The 19,310-nt window shown below is 41.2% G+C and overlaps 1 protein-coding gene across 1 annotated transcript in view; it reads right to left on the bottom strand.

Annotated features, from left to right (window-relative positions):
- Positions 1-15,057: 15,057 nt before the first annotated feature.
- The window catches only part of SERINC3 (serine incorporator 3), a 117,237-nt gene continuing 112,984 nt past the window's right edge, over positions 15,058-19,310 (bottom strand). The window contains exon 10 of the mRNA XM_086932557.1: positions 15,058-18,179. Within this exon, the coding sequence (XP_086788683.1) occupies positions 18,041-18,179 (139 nt within the window). The 3' untranslated portion in view covers positions 15,058-18,040. The remainder of the gene's footprint in view (positions 18,180-19,310) is intronic.

The raw sequence follows: 19,310 nt of genomic DNA, 5'->3' as shown, positions 1-19,310 counted from the left end.
GTAATGGGTACAAAAATGAGTTATTTGATCCCCTCAGTGAAAGGATGCAACTCATGAAAACACTTTCCATGGAATCACAAAACATTTTTCACAGCAGGCTACTGCCCCCTTTGTTAATAGAAGTACCTGGAGTCGGATACATTTTTTTCCTCAACGGTTTGCAGTACTGTAGGCTGTTACTCTGGAGTCACCCATCAGTCTTTCCTGTAGTCCGGCTGCACGAACCTATGCATGTGTTCACTACTGCCCCTTCAATCTGAGAATTCCACACACTTATTTTTTCATTTTTTATTTTTGCAGTTTTATGTAACGTGAACTTGACCCGAATCGGGTATCGGAGCGCTTTACATAGCACTAGTTACGTTACATGAGGACACACATTCATTTTTGTCAGGCACGGGGAGATTAAGTGATTTGTCCAGAATCACAGGATGTTTAGCGTCGTTACCAAGACTCGACCCAGTTCCTCCAGGTCCGAGGTAGAGCACCCAGCCAGAATCACAGGATATTTAGCGTCGTTACCGAGACTCGAACCCTGGGGCATATTATCAAGGGGGTTTATCTCTGCTTTTTTGGGTTTAAAAGCCAAGAAAGTGGAGATAAAAGTATCTCCCTATTACCTAGCTGTAGCTAACACCAGTTAGCGACAGTTAGTAGGAGGTAGCGACCATCTTGGGCCCCACTTTGCATGTCAGAGAAATTTATCACTAATGACATGCAAAGTGGGCGTGCCAAGATGTTAGTGACTGGAAACAGTCGCTAACATCGCTATCTCCTATTACCAACTTTTGGAGATATTCGCGCTAAGCGCGAATATCTCCGAAAGCTAACACCTGCCCCGAGCAGTTCTTAGCCATGTTATCCAATGGTAGGTGGATAATATGGCTAAGAGCATTAGCTCGGTAATGCATGAATATCGCTGACTTTTCCGCGATATTCATGCATTGCGGCCGATTTTTATCGCATTTGCGATAAACCTTGGTAATACCAAGGTTTATCTGCGATAAAAATCGCCGCAGGTCGGCGATAAATTTTTGTCTCTAACCAAGCAATCGCGATAATTATCCCAATGTGCCCTTGGTTGAAAGTGGAAACAAACAATGGCAGAATGTTGAATGTGTTATTGTTTGAAGCAGGCCAGATCACAGCTGGGGTGTGGCTTTAAAAATACATTTGCAAATTATCTTTTTCAAATCGTATTGATCGTGCTCTAAATTCCCACCAATAACGCTTTTTTTAAGATAGGTTTCCATTGAAGGAAGCTCGCATAAGGTCATGCCTGGTGACAACCTGAAAGTAAACGCAACCCCAAGACCCAGCTACTTGGATCTCATATATTCCACACCGAAGTGTGCAAACTCCCAATCTGTTTTTTTTTTTATCCAGAGTTTCAGCAAGTAGAAAAGGTGCAGAACTTCCAGCTCCTCCATACCAGAACCTGCTCGAGTTGGATAGTCAAAAACGTTTCAAACAAAATATGAAACCCTATGGAGTTCCTTTTGAAGTCTTTCTCTCTCATCTGGCTAGACTGCACTGAGTGTACTCTTCAAAGGACCTCCCATTTATCTTCCTCACTCGATAGCTTTCCCTCTGAATGCAGATAAAATGGGTATTGCTCCCCCTGGCCCCATATTCAGTACAGATACAAGCTACAACTTCAGACAGTGTACAACTTTCACAATTTATGTGGTACCACTAAGAGAAATATTAAATCCCAAATTTAGTATGTCAAAATAGGGAGCAGGAGGTAGTAATTCTAGCGTGATTCATCTCTTTTAAATGTGTACGGCTTGTATTACAAATAGGGCGTAATTCACAAAGGGTTTTTCCCTGGCAAATAGTAAGACTCTTAAGAATGTCTTTCTTGGCTTAAAGCATTTGTAAAACGGATGGACCTGATTTAATAAAACTGTCTTAGATTAGGGCAATGGTTCTGTAAATCGGGTTTGTTCACAATACTCTGTCTTAAGTCTGAAAAATGTCTTTGTAAACCTGATAGAGACTTGTAGCTGCAAAGTCCTTACCTTAGAATTATCATGAGGTGTTAGACTGGATCCGGAAAGTTTTTGTGAGCAGTACCCCTGTACGCTGGTAGGTGGCTTGGTTTGTCTCCACGTCCTGCCGTCCGTGTCGGAAGTGACGTGCACAATGCCTAAATAGGCGATATCCCAGCTCACTGACGCCAGTTGTTTTCTTTCCGTGCCAGTCAACGCAGATCCAGAGAGAGCTACCTCCAGTAATTTTTTGACTGACCCTTTTATGACTTTTGACATACTTTTTTGAGAATCTTTCTCCTCGTGTGACAGGGATGTCCACTAGGAAAACCAGCTCAAGCCCTACGGCGCCTGTCACCGACAGATGTTGAAGGACCCACATCTTGTTTGGCTCTGATGCCTTGAGCATGACCATGACGTGAAGACCGCATCAGCGCCTGGCTGCTCCTTTGGGAGTGGTATTGCGCTAAACAAGTACTCAATTCAATTCTGCGCTGCGCCATGCACCCCAAGACCTAGAGGGAGTGATCCCTCAAGCTCCTTGGCACTCAAGGTGAGATGCTTTAAAGGTCCCTAGCACAGTCAAGGGAAAGGTCCCTGGAACAGTCGCGGAGTCCTAGATTTCGTCACACTCAAAGTTGTCTTCCATTAAGCCCCACAAAAAGAAAAAAAAGTAGGAAGTCAAAGAGGTCTTCAACTTGGCCCCGTCCATTGAAGTCATCCAACAATACAAGGGAGTGTCATCATTCGAGGTCTGGCTCCACGGTAGAGCCTGTGGCTGACCCAGCTCCGCGCCTCCCCGAGTTTTTCAGGAGTCAGAGTAACCCCCATCCAACTCTACAAATTCTATGAGGCCATGCACCTCATATTTTATTTATTTAAAGAGTTTTATATATTTGGCGCTCGTCCACGATGGCGATTCATTAGGCCCTGCAGGTTTGGGAGGGGCACTAATGCAGATGCAGCGTCATCCCCATTCTCGCCCCCTATTCTGACACGGAGCGGATGGGGCATTGACAGACGCCAAATGGAGCCATGCCCTCCACGCCAGAGCCTGAACCCTATTTCTGTGGGCCCAAGTCCCGTGTAAATTCTGGTGCATTCTCTACCACCCGACTGGATAGAGAATTCAAAAGGCAGACACCTTAGGCAAGAAAATATTTTCTACCACCAGCCTGGCACTGCGGTCTGTGAACACTGCGTCCCTTTTGGGCTGTTACTCCCATGCACTATGGGATTTGGTTGTGCAGGTGTTGCTCATAGTTCCAGAGGAGGCCTGGATTCTACTCTCGCAAGCTATGGCAGGCAGTAGCGATGCAGCTATATTCACGATGCTATATGGGAAGGACATGACCAACTCTCTAGGGAGTGGCCTTATGGAGCCACGTCTGTCTCAGGATGACTGGCTTTTCAGGGGATGTCCAAGCTTTGCTTATGGGCAGGCCCTATGACGGCCACTGTCTCTTGCAAAACAATGCGGACTCAAGGATAGCAGAGTCACACACAGGCCCTTGAGCATCAGTCTTCCCCTATCTCAATGACTGGCTGTTTAAGGCAGGATTGGCCCAGGCAGTCGTCTCCCACCACCAAACTATGGCAGACCTCCTGCACTTGCTGGGGATTACTATCAACAAGCCAAAGTCCCATCTCACTCCCTCTCAGATGCACCCTTTCTTCAGAGCTGTTCTGGACATAGTGCAGTTTTGAGCTTTTCCTCCTGAATGGTGAGTCTAGGATATTCAGACTACAATACCGATGTTTCAGCCTTTATCCTGGGTTTTGGTGAGACCGACTATGAGGATGCTGGGCCTCATGCATCCTGCTTGTGACACATGCCCGCATATGCGGGCTCTGCAGGGAGACCTGATATTCCAATGGTTGCAGCATCAGGGGAATCTCTTTGACATGGTCCAGATCTTGGTGAAAACTACAAAAGATTTGCAGTGGTGGTTAACAAACCAAAATTAGGTCAGCAGCAGACCCCTCTACCTCCCCCAACCAGATCTGACAGTAGTGACAGATGCGTCACTCCTGGGGTGAGGCAGCCATGTACGAGAAGTGGAGATCAGAGTCCTCTGGTCTCCGGACTCTACATAAACCTTCTGAAGCTGGCACTGAAAGCCTTTCTACCCTCCATCAAGGGAAGGCTAGTGCAGGTGTACACTGACACCACCACCGACATGTGATATTGCAAGAAACAGGTCAGGGTGGGCTCGTGGACCCTATGACCCTGCGTCATTGAACATGGCTGGAATGTCAGGTGGTTCTACACCTGGCAGGCTCTTTGAACGCCAGGGCAGACAAACTCAGTCGTAGATGTCTAGCAGAACACAAGTGGCGTCTCTATCTAGAGGTGGTGCAAGGTCTCTTTCACCACTGGATTTGATCTGTTCTCCATTGCCAAGAACACGCACTGTCAGCAGTTTTGCACACTGGAATTTCCAAGGCAGCTCTTGCAGGGAGGTGCTTTTCGTCTCGAGTGGAGTTCTGCCCATACCACTCCTGCCCAGAGTTCTCAATAAGATCCGGAACAACCAGGCCAAAGTAATGCTTGTGGTTCCGGACTAGACTCGGAGAGTTTGGTATCCCGAACTGCTCAGCATGGCCATCGGTCCTAATCAGGCTGCCTCTTCAGGAAGATCTTCTGTCGCAGCAGCAGGGGAGAGTTCTCCACCCGAACCAGCCAATGCTCCACCTTCATGCATGGAAATTGAGCAGCAACAGTTGACACCTTTTGACCTTCCGCCCGAAGTCTGCAATGTTATCTTGGTAACCAGGCATCCCTCCACCAGAATGGTATATGCCGGCCGTTGAGGCATGTTTGTAACATGGTGTGCACTTCTTTCTGACACTCCTTTCACAGGTGCTTCTGTTTATTAATTCTCTTACCCAGCAGTGCTCTGCACTAGGCACGTTAAAGGTCTATCTTTCGGCTATCTCATCCATTCTGAGGTTGCCAGATCAGTTTTGAATAGGTTTTTAAAAAGCTTGCAACACGTTTCACCTTCACGCATCGTCCTCCCTCGGTAGTAACTTAATCTTGTACTCAATTTTCTGACGTGTGCTCCCTTTGAGCCACCTCACAATTGTCCTCTCAGGATCCTTACCATCAAGATGGCCTTCCTAGTGGCAATAATATCTGCCCAGAGGGTCAGTGAGTTTCAGGCTTTGTCATCTAAGCCTCCATACCTGAACATCTTCGCAGACAAGCTGGTTTTTCACACTAAAGCCTCCTTCCTGCCAAAAGTCTTCACTCCCATTAATGTAGGGCAGTCATTCACCCTGCCTACCTTTTACGCTCCGCCACATCCCTCTAGAAAGGGGAGCGACTCCACTGAGAGGACCCAAAAAAAGCATTGGTCGACCTTGACAGCACAAATGAGTTCTGGGTGGACCACCAACTCTTCGTGGGGTATGTCCAAGCGAAGACGGGAAAGGCTGTGCAGAAACGGACCACCTCTCGATGGATTGTGCTGTGCTGTGCTGAAATGCCTTGGATAAGAAGCAACCCTCGAGGGCTTGCGTGCTCATCCTACCAGAGCCAAGAATGCGACAACAGTGTTAGCATGCAGAGTTCCAGTCCTTGATATCCGCAAGGCAGCAGCATGGGCGTCTCTGCACACGTTCACCAAGCACTACTACTTGGTGTGAAATTGTTTGCAGATCCTCCTCCAGGGAGGTATTGTTTGAGTATTTATATTAAGGTAAGGAATCTGTGTTGAGAAGTCTATCAGATGAACAAGTTACTTACTTTTGATAATGCTTTATCTGGTAGACAGACTGTCAAGCGGTAGATTCCTTACAAACCCACCCACCCTCCCTGCTCTGCAAATGGATTTCTAGGAACAGGGCTGTTCCCCTTCCAGGGCCCTAGTTTCACACACAAGTAGTCAGTGTTCTCTTTGGCCAGTATTCTTCATTGCTCAGTGCGCTGGGTGGAGCCTATATAGGCACAACGCAGGTCACTTCTGGCGTGGATGACTCCGGAGATGCCAGGCAAACGACACCACCTGCCGGCGGTCAGGGGTACTTCTCATGTAAGTTCTGGATCCCGTCTGATGCCTGAGGATATTCTAAGGTAAGGAATCTACAGCTCTATAGCCTATACTAGATAAGGTGTTAACAAAGTTTTCATCAGGACTCTAATGCTAGCCTGCCACAATAAGCTTGGATTTGCAACATTTCAAACTACAACTCACGTGTGGAAAATTAATCCAAATGCTGTTGGCAGTTTATTCAAGCTGTCTTCAGTGGATGTCAAAATCATCACTTCGTCTGGAAAATGTAGGAATTTTAGGTCTCGACATACAAACAACATCAGTTGACAACTTTATGAAGATTTTCACTAGTTTATATAAGAATGAGAGGACAATCCTCAAATCAGAGGGAAACTGTTAGAAAGGTAAATATCTAATGGATATTTTAAAACACAGATTCCTCATGTTTTGAATAGCCACAGGTGCTAGACTCAATCCGGAGAGGTTCACTAGCAGATCTCCCATGTCCCAGAATAGTGTTGTCATACAGCTTCGAACTGCCTCGAAAATGACTGGGTGGTGCGCCATATAAGCAACACACTTGTGCCCTAATGTCAATTCCTTACTTTCTGTGCCTTTCTAAATGGATCTGGAGCTCCGTTCCCAACTTTTGTCAACCTAAGATTATTTTCATAATGATTAGTGTGCTAGGGAACCAATGTCCTCTCTAAAAAAACTGCCAGCTTCAAACTTTGTAGATCCTCCAAGAAGCAGATGCCAGTCACAGATCTCCATAAGGTATGACTTTGGTTCATGGGATCCGGTCAGGACTCATGCAAGAAGTTTGCCGTCAGGCACCCAAACGTAATTGGTCCCAGTCAGGAGGCCATTCCCAAGACTGGTCCACATTCTCCTCGAAGTCTTCAGAGAAAGTCAAAGTTGACGACCAAGTGCAAACACAAGAAGCCAAACCAGGACTTCCCTTACCAAGTGTCGGCTTTAGTGTGGTGCTACCAGTGCCACCGCACTGGGTGCTGAAGTGGAGGTGGCTCTGTCTGCATGACAGACTAAACCGTAATAAGAGCAGCCTGCATAGATCTTTCTGTACGGGGCATTTTTTAGGGAATCATTACAACAGCATGGTAACTGGTTAATGCACTTGAGGTCTAGATCTGTGATATGTTTAGTTTAAGTTTTGACCCATGGCATAGCGTGTAGAGGGTTACTGTTCCAACTGCAAAGCACAATGGGTTACATGTAGATCAATAAGTTAAGGTATATGGCTCAATGAGTTGTTGCTTTTGTCACATAAATCCTTTTATTACTTAAAGTTCTTGAGTAGCAATACTTCTAATATAGCACATTGAGCAATGCACTGGCATCAAAGTGCTGCAAGCACATTGAGAGGCCTTTGTTTAGAACCTTATTATTTTTTCCCCTCAGTCTTTCTTTATTCTAAGGTTGCTGGCAAAATGGTTCCTTTGCGTAGCAATATAATTTTTTATTAGTAAGGCACCCCAATCATTGTTACATTTATGGGACGGATCTACTAATACTATGCACCAGGTTTAAATCTGTAATGCAATACAAGGGCAAAGTGTTGTTTTGGGGTTTACTTTCCAGTGCGAATCATGAATTGCGTTGCCCTAAAGTAACAGGAAGTAGCACTAGGTGTTACTTTACATCAAGGAGGCATATCATGGCTGGTAAATTGACATCCTGGTGCACTCACCAATGGATTTTGACACTAAGCCCTATCTTAAATTTAGTAGAAAGGGACTGACATAAAAAGATTACGTCTCAGAGGAAGGTGTAAAGTTGGAGAAAAGATTTAACCTTTCCAACTTTACACATGTGCTGCACTGTACGGCACAAATAAAGTGTCAGTGTTCAACTTTGTGAAAGCATAGAATTTTGTGCTGAAATTATAAAACCTAAATTTGACATCACACAAACACCCTTCCACTATGGTGAAAAGGTGTGTGCACTGGCACCAGGAAGCCTACGGTCTGTCAGCACTAGAGGAGAGAACATATCTTAGTAGATAAGGTGCTGTTGTGCTCTCTCTTCTTTTCATGCAAAGCAGCACAGCAACTTTGGTTACTGCGCATTATAAAAACAAGCCTTCCTCTTTGTTTCTCCAGACCAGTCTTAATATATAATGTCTACCTGTACTCCTACACCTTCTAGTTCTCATTGTCTTAAGTAACATTTCCTATACATTGATATACATACACCTGTATTACCCATTGTCACTGTATAATATATTTGTGATGTAAAGCGTGCAAACTGTCTACATTGGGATGAGTAGCACTATACAATAAATACATCTGAGAGGTGCTAAGGGAAAAGAAGGGGCATCATCAGAGAGCAGTAGTGAGGGAATCCGTCAAAAAGGTTGTCGCGGGGATCGCAAATGTGGTGCACCAACAAAGATTCTTGTAGCAGGCGCCACCAATGCTAATGTCAGATCTTACTCTACCACAGGTGCAAGGGTGTCAAGAAAAATCATCTCAACACTTGGATATCCCAAGGTCCAGAGCAGAATCCTCAGCATGTCCCAGCACACTCTGAGTTCCTCGGGGTGTCATTGACCTCTGCATCGCATAGCAGTCAGTCAAGGAGACCATGCTGCAAATCTCTGGTGTTAATCAGACTCACTCCATTGCGCCTTTGGGTCCCACAGAGCTACAGGGGCCTCCAATCTGATTACCACAGTCGCACCCTCCACCAACGGATGTCCGTCCACCCATTTCTGAGTAAAACAACAAACACAAAGTTCTTGCCCGGGGAATTGACATTCCTTATAGGCGTATTTAAGGTACTGGTAAAAAGGCATCTTGTGCATCATTGTTCCAATTATTCGGTTTGTTTTTAGCAAGTTTCTCATTAAAAACGCGACACCCTTCCATAGAACGAGCATTGGCAAAGTCTGGGTCAATATATATATATATATATATATATATATATATATATATATATATATATATTCCTGCACAGAATCCTCACCAATACGTAAGAAAAGACGCCGAGCCCCAATTTTCAGTGAAGCAGTTTATTCCTTAGACAGCAGTGACAAACATCATGGGTGATGTTTGTCACTGCTGTCTAAGGAATAAACTGCTTCACTGAAAATTGGGGCTCGGCGTCTTTTCTTACGTATTGGTGAGGATACTGTGCTGGAATACAAAGGCTTGCAACCTAGCCGAAAGCCCGCCGTCACAAGAAGGCAGAGGTACACTTTGCGAAAGAGATTTGGTTATTTATATTACCTACTGGCGGTCGCCAGTAGGTATATATAGTTAGGATTTTTTCTCTATGGGATTTTTGAAAATTCTATGTCTAATAACTTTGGCGTTTGTGGACGGAATTGGCTGAAATTTTCAGGAAAATGGAACATTTTGTTTCTGAGCAGCCCCTGACAATTTGGGGGGGTTTCATCAAGGGGGGGCCGAGAAAAAAGGGGGGTCCCAAAACGCGTTTTTCCCATGTTAATTTCCATAGGGCGGTTGGCCTCACTTTTAGCTCGAACGGCTGAATGGATTTGCACGAAACTTGGCAAAATTGTAGGGACTGTTAGCCCGATGTGCCTTTGCTAGGTCTCAATATATGTGCTCCAGTGGATTTTGAGTAATTTAGGTTCAAAAAAAGATATATATCTGGGTGGAGCCTAACCACACATCTGATCTGATTGGCTGTCAGCACTTCATCCAAGAAGTGTTGGCAGCCATCTTGGGACCAATATACATGATAGCACCTCATTAAAAAGCATTGTAGTTAATAGAGGGTTTTAGGACTTTAGTTACATTATAAATCATTTGTTGATGGTACCATACTCGTTTTAGGAATTGTGGTGGGTTCTAAGGTGATTTTACCATGTGAAAAAACCTTCTGCTGTGATATCATGAATATTGTTTGAAAGAAAACTAATATCTCATGATTTTCCCACAGTGGTTTGGAAGGGGATCTATAAGCTAAACTGAAAGCATATTTTCTGTAAATTCACATTATCTTTCTCAGTCATGTGAAAATGAAGTCTGACATTCTCAGTAAAACATGTACATCCAACAAGGACAGAGACTGTCAGTTGATTCCTTTGTGTTCTACTGCAGCCTCCTAGAGTGTTCTAAAGAACAACTAGAGCGCTAACAGTCCTACTTATTACAAAGGTATGGCACACCTGAAGCCATCTTGATTGGAATAAAGTGGTAACTCTTAAAACATTTAATTTAAAAATAAACAACATGAGGGGGTATATTTTGCCATAGAAAGTATGATTAGTGCTGCAGAATGAAATATTAGGGCACATTTTGAGTGACTTATCAAATCCTTTTCTATTTCATTAAAACATTCTGACATGCAGTCTCCCAAAATGGCCACCAGAGACAAAAGAGCCCAAATGTAGCCCCAAATATCACCCAGATGTAGCCCAAGTATAGCCCAATGACAGAATGTCCCAGAGTGTTCTAAAGAACAACTAGAGCGCTAACAGTCCTACTTATTACAAAGGTATGGCACACCTGAAGCCATCTTGATTGGAATAAAGTGGTAACTCTTAAAACATTTAATTTAAAAAGAAACAACATGAGGGGGTATATTTTGCCATAGAAAGTATGATTAGTGCTGCAGAATGAAAAATGAGGGCACATTTTGAGTGACTTCTCAAATCCTTTTCTATTTCATTAAAACATTCTGACATGCAGTCTCCCAAAATGGCCACCAGAGACAAAAGAGTCCAAATGTAGCCCAAATATCACCCAGATGTAGCCAAAGTATAGCCCAATGACAGAATGTCCCAGAGTGTTCTAAAGAACAACTAGAGCGCTAACAGTCCTACTTATTACAAAGGTATGGCACACCTGAAGCCATCTTGATTGGAATAAAGTGGTAACTCTTAAAACATTTAATTTAAAAAGAAACAACATGAGGGGGTATATTTTGCCATAGAAAGTATGATTAGTGCTGCAGAATGAAAAATGAGGGCACATTTTGAGTGACTTCTCAAATCCTTTTCTATTTCATTAAAACATTCTGACATGCAGTCTCCCAAAATGGCCACCAGAGACAAAAGAGCCCAAATGTAGCCCAAATATCACCCAGATGTAGCCAAAGTATAGCCCAATGACAGAATGTCCCAGAGTGTTCTAAAGAACAACTAGAGCGCTAACAGTCCTACTTATTACAAAGGTATAGCACACCTGGAGCCATCGTGATGGGAATAAAGTGGTAACTCTTAAAACATTTAATTTAAAAAGGAACAAAATGAGGGGGTATATTATGCAATAGAAGGTATTATTAGTGCTGCAGAAAGAAAAATTAGGGCACATTTTGAGTGACTTTTCAAATCCTCTTCTATTTCATTAAAAAAGTCTGACATGCAGTCTCCCAAAATGGCCACCAGAGACAAAAGAGCCCAAATGTAGCCCAAATATCACCCAGATGTAGCCCAAGTATAGCCCAATGACAGAATGTCCCAGAGTGTTCTAAAGAACAACTAGAGCGCTAACAGTCCTACTTATTACAAAGGTATGGCACACCTGAAGCCATCTTGATTGGAGTAAAGTGGTAACTCTTAAAACATTTAATTTAAAAAGGAACAAAATGAGGGGGTATATTTTGCCATATGAATTATGATTAGTGCTGCAGAAAGAAAAATTAGGGCACATTTTGAGTGACTTCTCAAACCCTCTTCAATTTCATTAAAAAATTCTGACATACAGTCTCCCAAGATGGCCACCAGAGACAAAAGAGCCTAAATGTAGCCCAAATATCACCCAGATGTACCCCAAGTATAGCCCAATGACAGAATGTCCCAGAGTGTTCTAAAGAACAAATAGAGCGCTAACAGTCTTACTTATGACAAAAGTATGGCACACCAGAAGCCATCTTGATTGGAATGAAGTGGTAAGTCTGAAAACACTCAATTTAAAAAGGAACAACATGAGGGGGTTAATTTTGCCATAGAAAGTATGATTAGTGCTTCAGAAAGAAAAATTAGGGATCATTTTGAGTGACTTCTCAAATCCTCTTCTATTTCATTAAAAAAATTCTGACATGCAGACTGAAACATGCACTTTGAATACCAGCAGCAGACGTCCCTGGTGAGCAGTAGCTTTACTACAGTGATCTAATGTGCAACTAGAGTGCTAACATTCAGAATTTATGGCAAATGTGTGACACATCTGAATGCCTTCTTGATGGAACCAAAGTAAACAAGCATTGAAAATGCAATAGATCTCGCCCTCGTTTAAGTTAAAGCCATTCTGTTTGTAATGAGGTGGCTTTTTAGCTTTGCTTTTATTAGTGTTTTTTCAACTTTCATGTAAATAACATGCATGTAAGTATATGTATGCATGCATTTATGTTTGTATTTATATAGATATACAGATGATATATGTTTATATATGTATGTATATATATATATTCACTGAAAAAACCATAGGTTATAGACCATATATAGTTAGGAATTAGCATTTACAAAACCTTGAAAATTCACTGAAAAAACCATAGGTTATAGACCATATATAGTTAGGAATTAGCATTTACAAAACCTTGAAAATTCGCTGAAAAAACCATAGGTTATAGACCATATATAGTTAGGAATTCGCATTTACAAAACCTTATTTTACTCACACAAAACCATTGAAATTCCACATATAGTTAGTTGCACTAACTATATATCGCGCACCCGCAATCCACTGCTGATGATGTCACATATTACATCATTCATGACATGGTCAGTGACATCACTGATGACATCACTGATGACATCTCAAATGACATCACTGATGACATCACTGATGACAACATCCAGTGACTGTATGTTTCTGTAAAGTTAAAATATGTCTTACATATTGAAGAATGAGTGGATGTATAAGTGTCTGGATGAAGGATTTAGTAGGTGCATGACTGACTGTATGAGTGAGTGATTAAATGTGTCTCACTGAGTGCATGGGTTAGTGACTAAACTGTCTTAATTTGTGCATCATTATGTCTGTTGTTCTGTAAACTGTTGCATGTGTTGATAAGTAGCTATATGAGTAACTATATGGGTTATTGATTGGTTGCCCAAGTATTTGTATGGGAGACTGAGTGTGTGTGTGGGTGGCTGGGAGGTGTATGACTCTGTGCATAGATGTGTGAGCAGTTGATTCACTAGATGTATGGTTTCAAAAGTGCATGTGGAAACAGCTGTATGGGCGGTTGACTGTGTGCATGAGTGTATTGGTGAGTGAATGGATATCTCAGTGCTACATGTTAAAGTAAGTACATATGTAAAACACAGTACATGTGAGAGTTGACATATATAAATAACTGTGCATAAGAGCCAGTGAATGTGTGAGTGGCTGTATGGATCATTGTGAACTTGTATCAGGGATTGTATAAGAGAGTAAATATGTGTTAGTATATGTTTGAATAAGTAAAGTTTGTATAACTGTATAGTTGAGGAAATGGAGGTGTGATTGATTCTTTGCATGACTGACTAGGTGTGTGAGTAACTCCATGGATGAGTGACAGTCTGTGAGTGTCTGTTTACACTGATTGTATCTAAGGTTATATTAGAGTCTGAAGAGGTTCATCGTATTATCACATGAATGATATCATCAGTGATGTGATCAGTAATGTCAAATGAGATGTCATCAGTGATGTCATCAGTGATGTCATCAGTGATGTCACTGACCATGTCATGAATGATGTAATATGTGACATCATCAGCAGTGGATTGCGGGTGCGCGATATATAGTTAGTGCAACTAACTATATATGGAATTTCAATGGTTTTGTGTGAGTAAAATAAGGTTTTGTAAATGCGAATTCCTAACTATATATGGTCTATAACCTATGGTTTTTTCAGTGAATATATATATATATATATATATATATTACTTTTATTGTAAGCATAAAGCCACCTCGTTTAGGCTGCACCATTTTGTCTTTTTAAACTTTTAATTTATCTGATATAGGGTTTCAAAGAAAAGCATAAGTAAAACCATTGCACCAGAAACATTTTTGACAAATACGGCCAGACCAATTGGCTTTGCTAATGCTTGTTACATATGTTTTACCTTCGTTTTTTTGCTCCTGCCCGAATAATAAATTTGAAGTAAAAGTTCCCGTTGAAGTGGTCTAGGCAAAACCTATTAGTTTGAGGTTAAGAGTCACAAAGAATGAGTTCAGTATTTGACAATTCTTTTTTGTTTGATTCGCTCGTAAACGAGAAGTTGGCCCTTCCATGCCACGCATTGCTATCTGTATTTGGAACAGGGCCCTGGGAGGAGTCAAAGTCAACTCAGAATTCCTCTGCCACCATGCTACCCATTCTCTAATGTTTTTCGGTTAACTGCATCGCAAGGCAATCATGCCAATGCCTAATTGGGTGAACCGACCTGTTAATCAAGCAGAAGAAGTCTTATCGCTACAGTGAGGAAAGGAACCAAACCACATTCTTCTTCCTCGTTACTGCCCTTGCCTAGCACTAGTGAATATCACACACTTCTTCTCTCACCCCGCCCACCTCAAAAGGCCACTCAATCAGCTCTCTCATCGCCACACCTGCCTGTTCCATATTTACTGCCTTGTTATCTTCTTTACTAGCCCAATATTGAATGGGTCAGGCTGTGTCTAACAAAAATATCTTACATTCTGGTGAGTGCGTGCTCTTTGAACAGACCTTTTATGGCCTATAGCACACAAAGCAGTGTTGAGGCTCAATGTGAGCTTCATCACACCCATTTATGGATTTTCACCTGTCTAGGCAAACTGAGCAAAACAATACCTACTATTACTTCGGTATCCGCGTATGTAATGCTGGTGTTGATCACTGTCCAGTCCTTTATAGAACAAAAATTTGCATGAGAGAGACCATTTAAGACACATCGAATCACAGGGTGTTGTGCAGTGCGTAAGCAATATACCCAGTGCGTCAACTTCCATATAGAACCAAAAGACAGTCACGTGTTTGCATAGGGACGATCGAAGAGCGCTTTTGTCATCATTTTACAGAGACTTCAACCGTGTTTCTGCAAATTATTCCAATACATGTGACCCCCCTTACAGGTGTTGCAAAATGAAAAACACGAGGCACAATTATGCTAAAATCTCTTTATGAAATCTTTACAGTGTAAACCAGATAAGTGCTTGATGCACACGACACAAACACAATGTCGCAACATCTTCATTAGGGATACATCATATGGAAATTACTTCATTGGTAAATAAGTACAGTAGACTTTAAACAACATTTATATGCTTGCCCTGTCAAGGCAGCTGTGCAACTTACGAAAACAGGCCTACAGCTCAAAATCTTCAAGCAGCAAGAAAATTAGGTAGTGATAAAAGAAAAATGGCTGCATTCTCAATGGCAAGGTGAAAGTCCTAAATGTAGCATTTCTTTAGTAACTGTTAAGGTTTCTTGTCTTGGGGAGCAGACTTCAACCAGCAGGGTGGTGTGCACCACTTTGAAATAGGGTTTACATTCGTGACTGGAATGGCTGAGGGCTCGCTGAAAAATTTGCACAATTTGAAAATATATTGTGTGCTGTTCTAGTGAGACAAAAAAATATGTACAAGTAATAAAACTTGGTGGAAATTAGATGTAATAAGCTACAGAAATTATGTTTTTCATTTTACATTTCACAAGAGAATTCGAGACCACAAAACAAGGAATAACTCTCCAACCCTAATCAGCTGTTTATGGATATGTGCATTTGAGGTTCATTGAGCAAATTAAAAGTTTCCTGACGGTTTAAATATCTAAAGTTTAGTTTCGAAACATTTAAACATATTCTTTTCATAGCACTATATAAAGGAATAACAGCTTTTTTTGCAAAGAAAACATTCACAAAGCTGTAGGATGTGTCCAAGATGTTGACTGCAAATGCAAGTTTGTAAAGTAAATTAAAATTTTGTCACAAACAAATTAAGGCTTTTTGCAGCTCCAAGGCAGCTAAAATGGACTCCAGCACTTTCTTTGTTTTAAATAAGGCTTATCCACCTTTGTTCAGTAAGGACCGAAACAAAATCTAGGTAACCACAGTTCTGCATGAATCAGACAAAAGCCAGTTGGTTTAAGTCCACTATCTTCAAGCTGTTAAATTGACACACATTTGGAATCTGCGATGCGTAATATTCAGCAGATCTCTAAATCAATGGGGACTGTTGGTTCTCAAGAATGTAAGCTAACTTAAAAATGGTCCCTGTAAGTTAACATCTTTTAATCAATAGGATGCAATGTCAATGTAAGATTTCTAGGAGAAGTTTTGTGCACCTAGTCAATTAATCTTATTTCACAAATGGTAATTATTTTTCAAACATATATTTTCTGAAAAAAACAGCAATGTAATGCCACCAAGGGTTTCTGGTGACCTAATAATCCAAACAAAAATACAGAGATGGCACAATTACACAGTAATGCACTCTTCAGCCACCATATACATATTTTTTAATTACATGTTTTATCACAAGAAAAATATTTATTATTCAAGCAGATAAATGTATATGAAAAGGAGTAAGTTGAACACTGGAGTATACCATTGGTTGGCTTTAGTCAAAAACAGCAAAAATGATCAAGGGAGAGCTATTTGTGAGGGTATATCTACTTGTATTACTTTTCGTGGGTGTAGTGCTCACTAATGTGGCTTAATTAAACTACATAGCTTGTATTGATTAGTCAAAGTGATTGTCATGCTTAGCAACTTGTTAATCAGAATGAAGAAATGATTTTCAAGACTTCCATTTTGGATGAAATTTGGAATTCATGAGAATGCTGTTTCCATGAATTGCGTATCCCCAAATCACTCCTGTTTGTGAAATGACAAGTGCAAGAACGAAATATATATATACATATATATAATATATTAATTTATTGTAGTTGAAATAAGTATATTTATTGGGGCATCAAACTGCCTCCTTTAAATACATGCAGACAGTTTAATAGAACAGTGTATTATCAAGAAATACTACTTTCTCTATGTCACAAGTAAACCTGCTTGCATACGTGCTTATATGTTGTTTGGGTTTAAAACAGAATGTGTAATGCAGAAAGTCATTTATATAATGCGTGCTACTAAGAGAAACGTTTAATTGAAAAAGACAATCGCTATAGAAAGGGAGAAGCCCCTGCTTTGAAATAACATTTGCTGCTTCCAAAAATAAAAGCATGTGCATTGGCCAAGGTCAAAATGCCTGGCTTTGTGCCAATGTATATAAACACAGGCTTTCACAAATGCTGTTTACATGTATTACATACCAATGGGATTTATCACAGTAAAGCCTACCCTCTTGGTTTTAACAAAGCTGGGAGAAAATGTAGTCAGAAGGATTGCATTCTGTATATACTCTAGTGCAAAAGTTTATTGGAAGGTGCAATGATACACTAATCAACTGATAGCATGGAGGTGGAAGAGTAATACTGCCCTGAATGGAGCCAAAGCCTCTGTATGTCATTTTTAGAGTATTGGTAATAATTGGTCTTGCAGACAGTTGCAATGTTAGGCCAATCCTAATAAAAGTGGGCCAAAACAATGTACATGTTCGGCACATTCCAAATATCAAGCGAGTCTAATTCTAGACACAGGGACATATATTAAGTGTTACAATGATTGTGCAGCACATTTTGGCAAAATCTGTGACTCTAAAAGAGAATCCAAATTTGTAAGCTACCATACTCACTTTTCTTCAATAATGGTAAAATAAAGGTAAAATTAAATATAATGTATATGTTTACATTGAGCAACATTTAAAACATAAGTTAATGAACCATGGCAATTTTCTTTCTAAGCAAATAGTGCTACTATGGCGGATGAAAAACAAAACTGTATATAGATAGATATATATAGATATATATATATAGAGAGATCATATAGTCTTACAAAGTGCAACACAACTTAACATGGCTTTACAACATTAAGCATTATTTGGTCTAGCACTCATAGAACGTTACAATCTGCACGTTGCACAATGCTCAGAGGAATCCACACAACTTTCTCCATTTTTAACCGACTTAAGTAATGTGTGAAGATTTCACTTATCAATTGAAGAAAGGGAATGTGATCTGATGAACGAGGAATGTTTAACTGAACTCGCGATTGGTCAGAATGGCTGGCGCTGCCAGGGTCCAAACATACAGCAGAAGGCATACCCAAGTCGAGGTGATTTTGACCCAAACTGCTGGCCACTTGCTTGTCATAGTCTTAAAGTCTGCATCAGGGCTATAAAATGAAAATAACATTAAGAAGTGAGGAGGGAGAAAAGAAATCAAATGCAACTAAAACTAGCAACAACGACACGTTTACAGTCCTGCTAACCCTATACAGCTCCACTTTTCTTCACATTTTTGAATGGCAGCGAAATGTGGTAGGAAATTGTTGCAACAGTGTTGGACTTATTCAAAAGCAACAAATCAAAAATTTGGTGTCAGCTCATTGAAAGCCTTTCTGTTAATCTCATTCTGCTATGAGGAGAGAGAAAAGGCCCAAGTTGGAAAGGTTAGGTGTAGAACATATCATAGTATATCCCCACAGAACACTTTCTGATGGATACTTCGTATACCCCAAGGCGCCACACTGGATCCGAAAACTCAAAGCAGTGCTCCTGTGAGCCAGTACGTGAAGCTTTCCGAATCTGTGCAGGCTTAGTTTCACTACAGAAGTAACAAAAGCAGCTGCATATAAATGTCACCCATGCACGTTGACGTCAGTTCCTTTCTTTCCATACCTTCAGATGCGGATCAGGAGATCTGCTCTTTTTCTTCATTCCTTGTACAGATGTTTTCTCTGGTAATTCTATTACACTTTTCCAGTGTGCAAGGGAACATAGCACACTCTTAAAACTACAGGATTCAAACCTTGTAAGCACTGTCACAAACAGATGTCTGTGACAGATACCCACAAGGTCTGCCCCTGGTTTGGGTTTGGCACACAACTCCAAGGCCTGCAATGACTGAACCCAGATAAATTCAAAAGCCATTTGAAGCATAAAGTAAACTTTTACATGACAAAGCATTGTTGGACTCCATGCAGGTCCCATTTGGTGAAGTCTCAAGGCAGTTCCAAAGATTTATGAGCTTCTTTGGCCCAAACAAGTCAGGATAACCAAGTTTGTTATTCGATCAGGCCTATATACCACAGACTGTCTCATACAGGCTAATGAAACGTGTGTTGCTTCTGCGCAACTCCTGGATGAGATACACAGGCTTCTACATGGGCGTCTTGGCATCCCTAATGGACATGTCCTTTGACATGTCCCTTCTGTGTACCGGGAGACCGGCAGACAAGACAAAAATATTACCAATGGTAACCACAAATAGTTTGCCTGCTTCCAGCACCCTAGACATGTCAGAC

Source organism: Lissotriton vulgaris, chromosome 7, assembly GCF_964263255.1.
Source record: "Lissotriton vulgaris chromosome 7, aLisVul1.2, whole genome shotgun sequence".
Lineage (NCBI taxonomy): Eukaryota > Metazoa > Chordata > Amphibia > Caudata > Salamandridae > Lissotriton > Lissotriton vulgaris.
The sequence above is the reverse complement of the archived record's forward strand: the minus strand, read 5'-3'. Positions and strand labels throughout refer to the sequence as shown.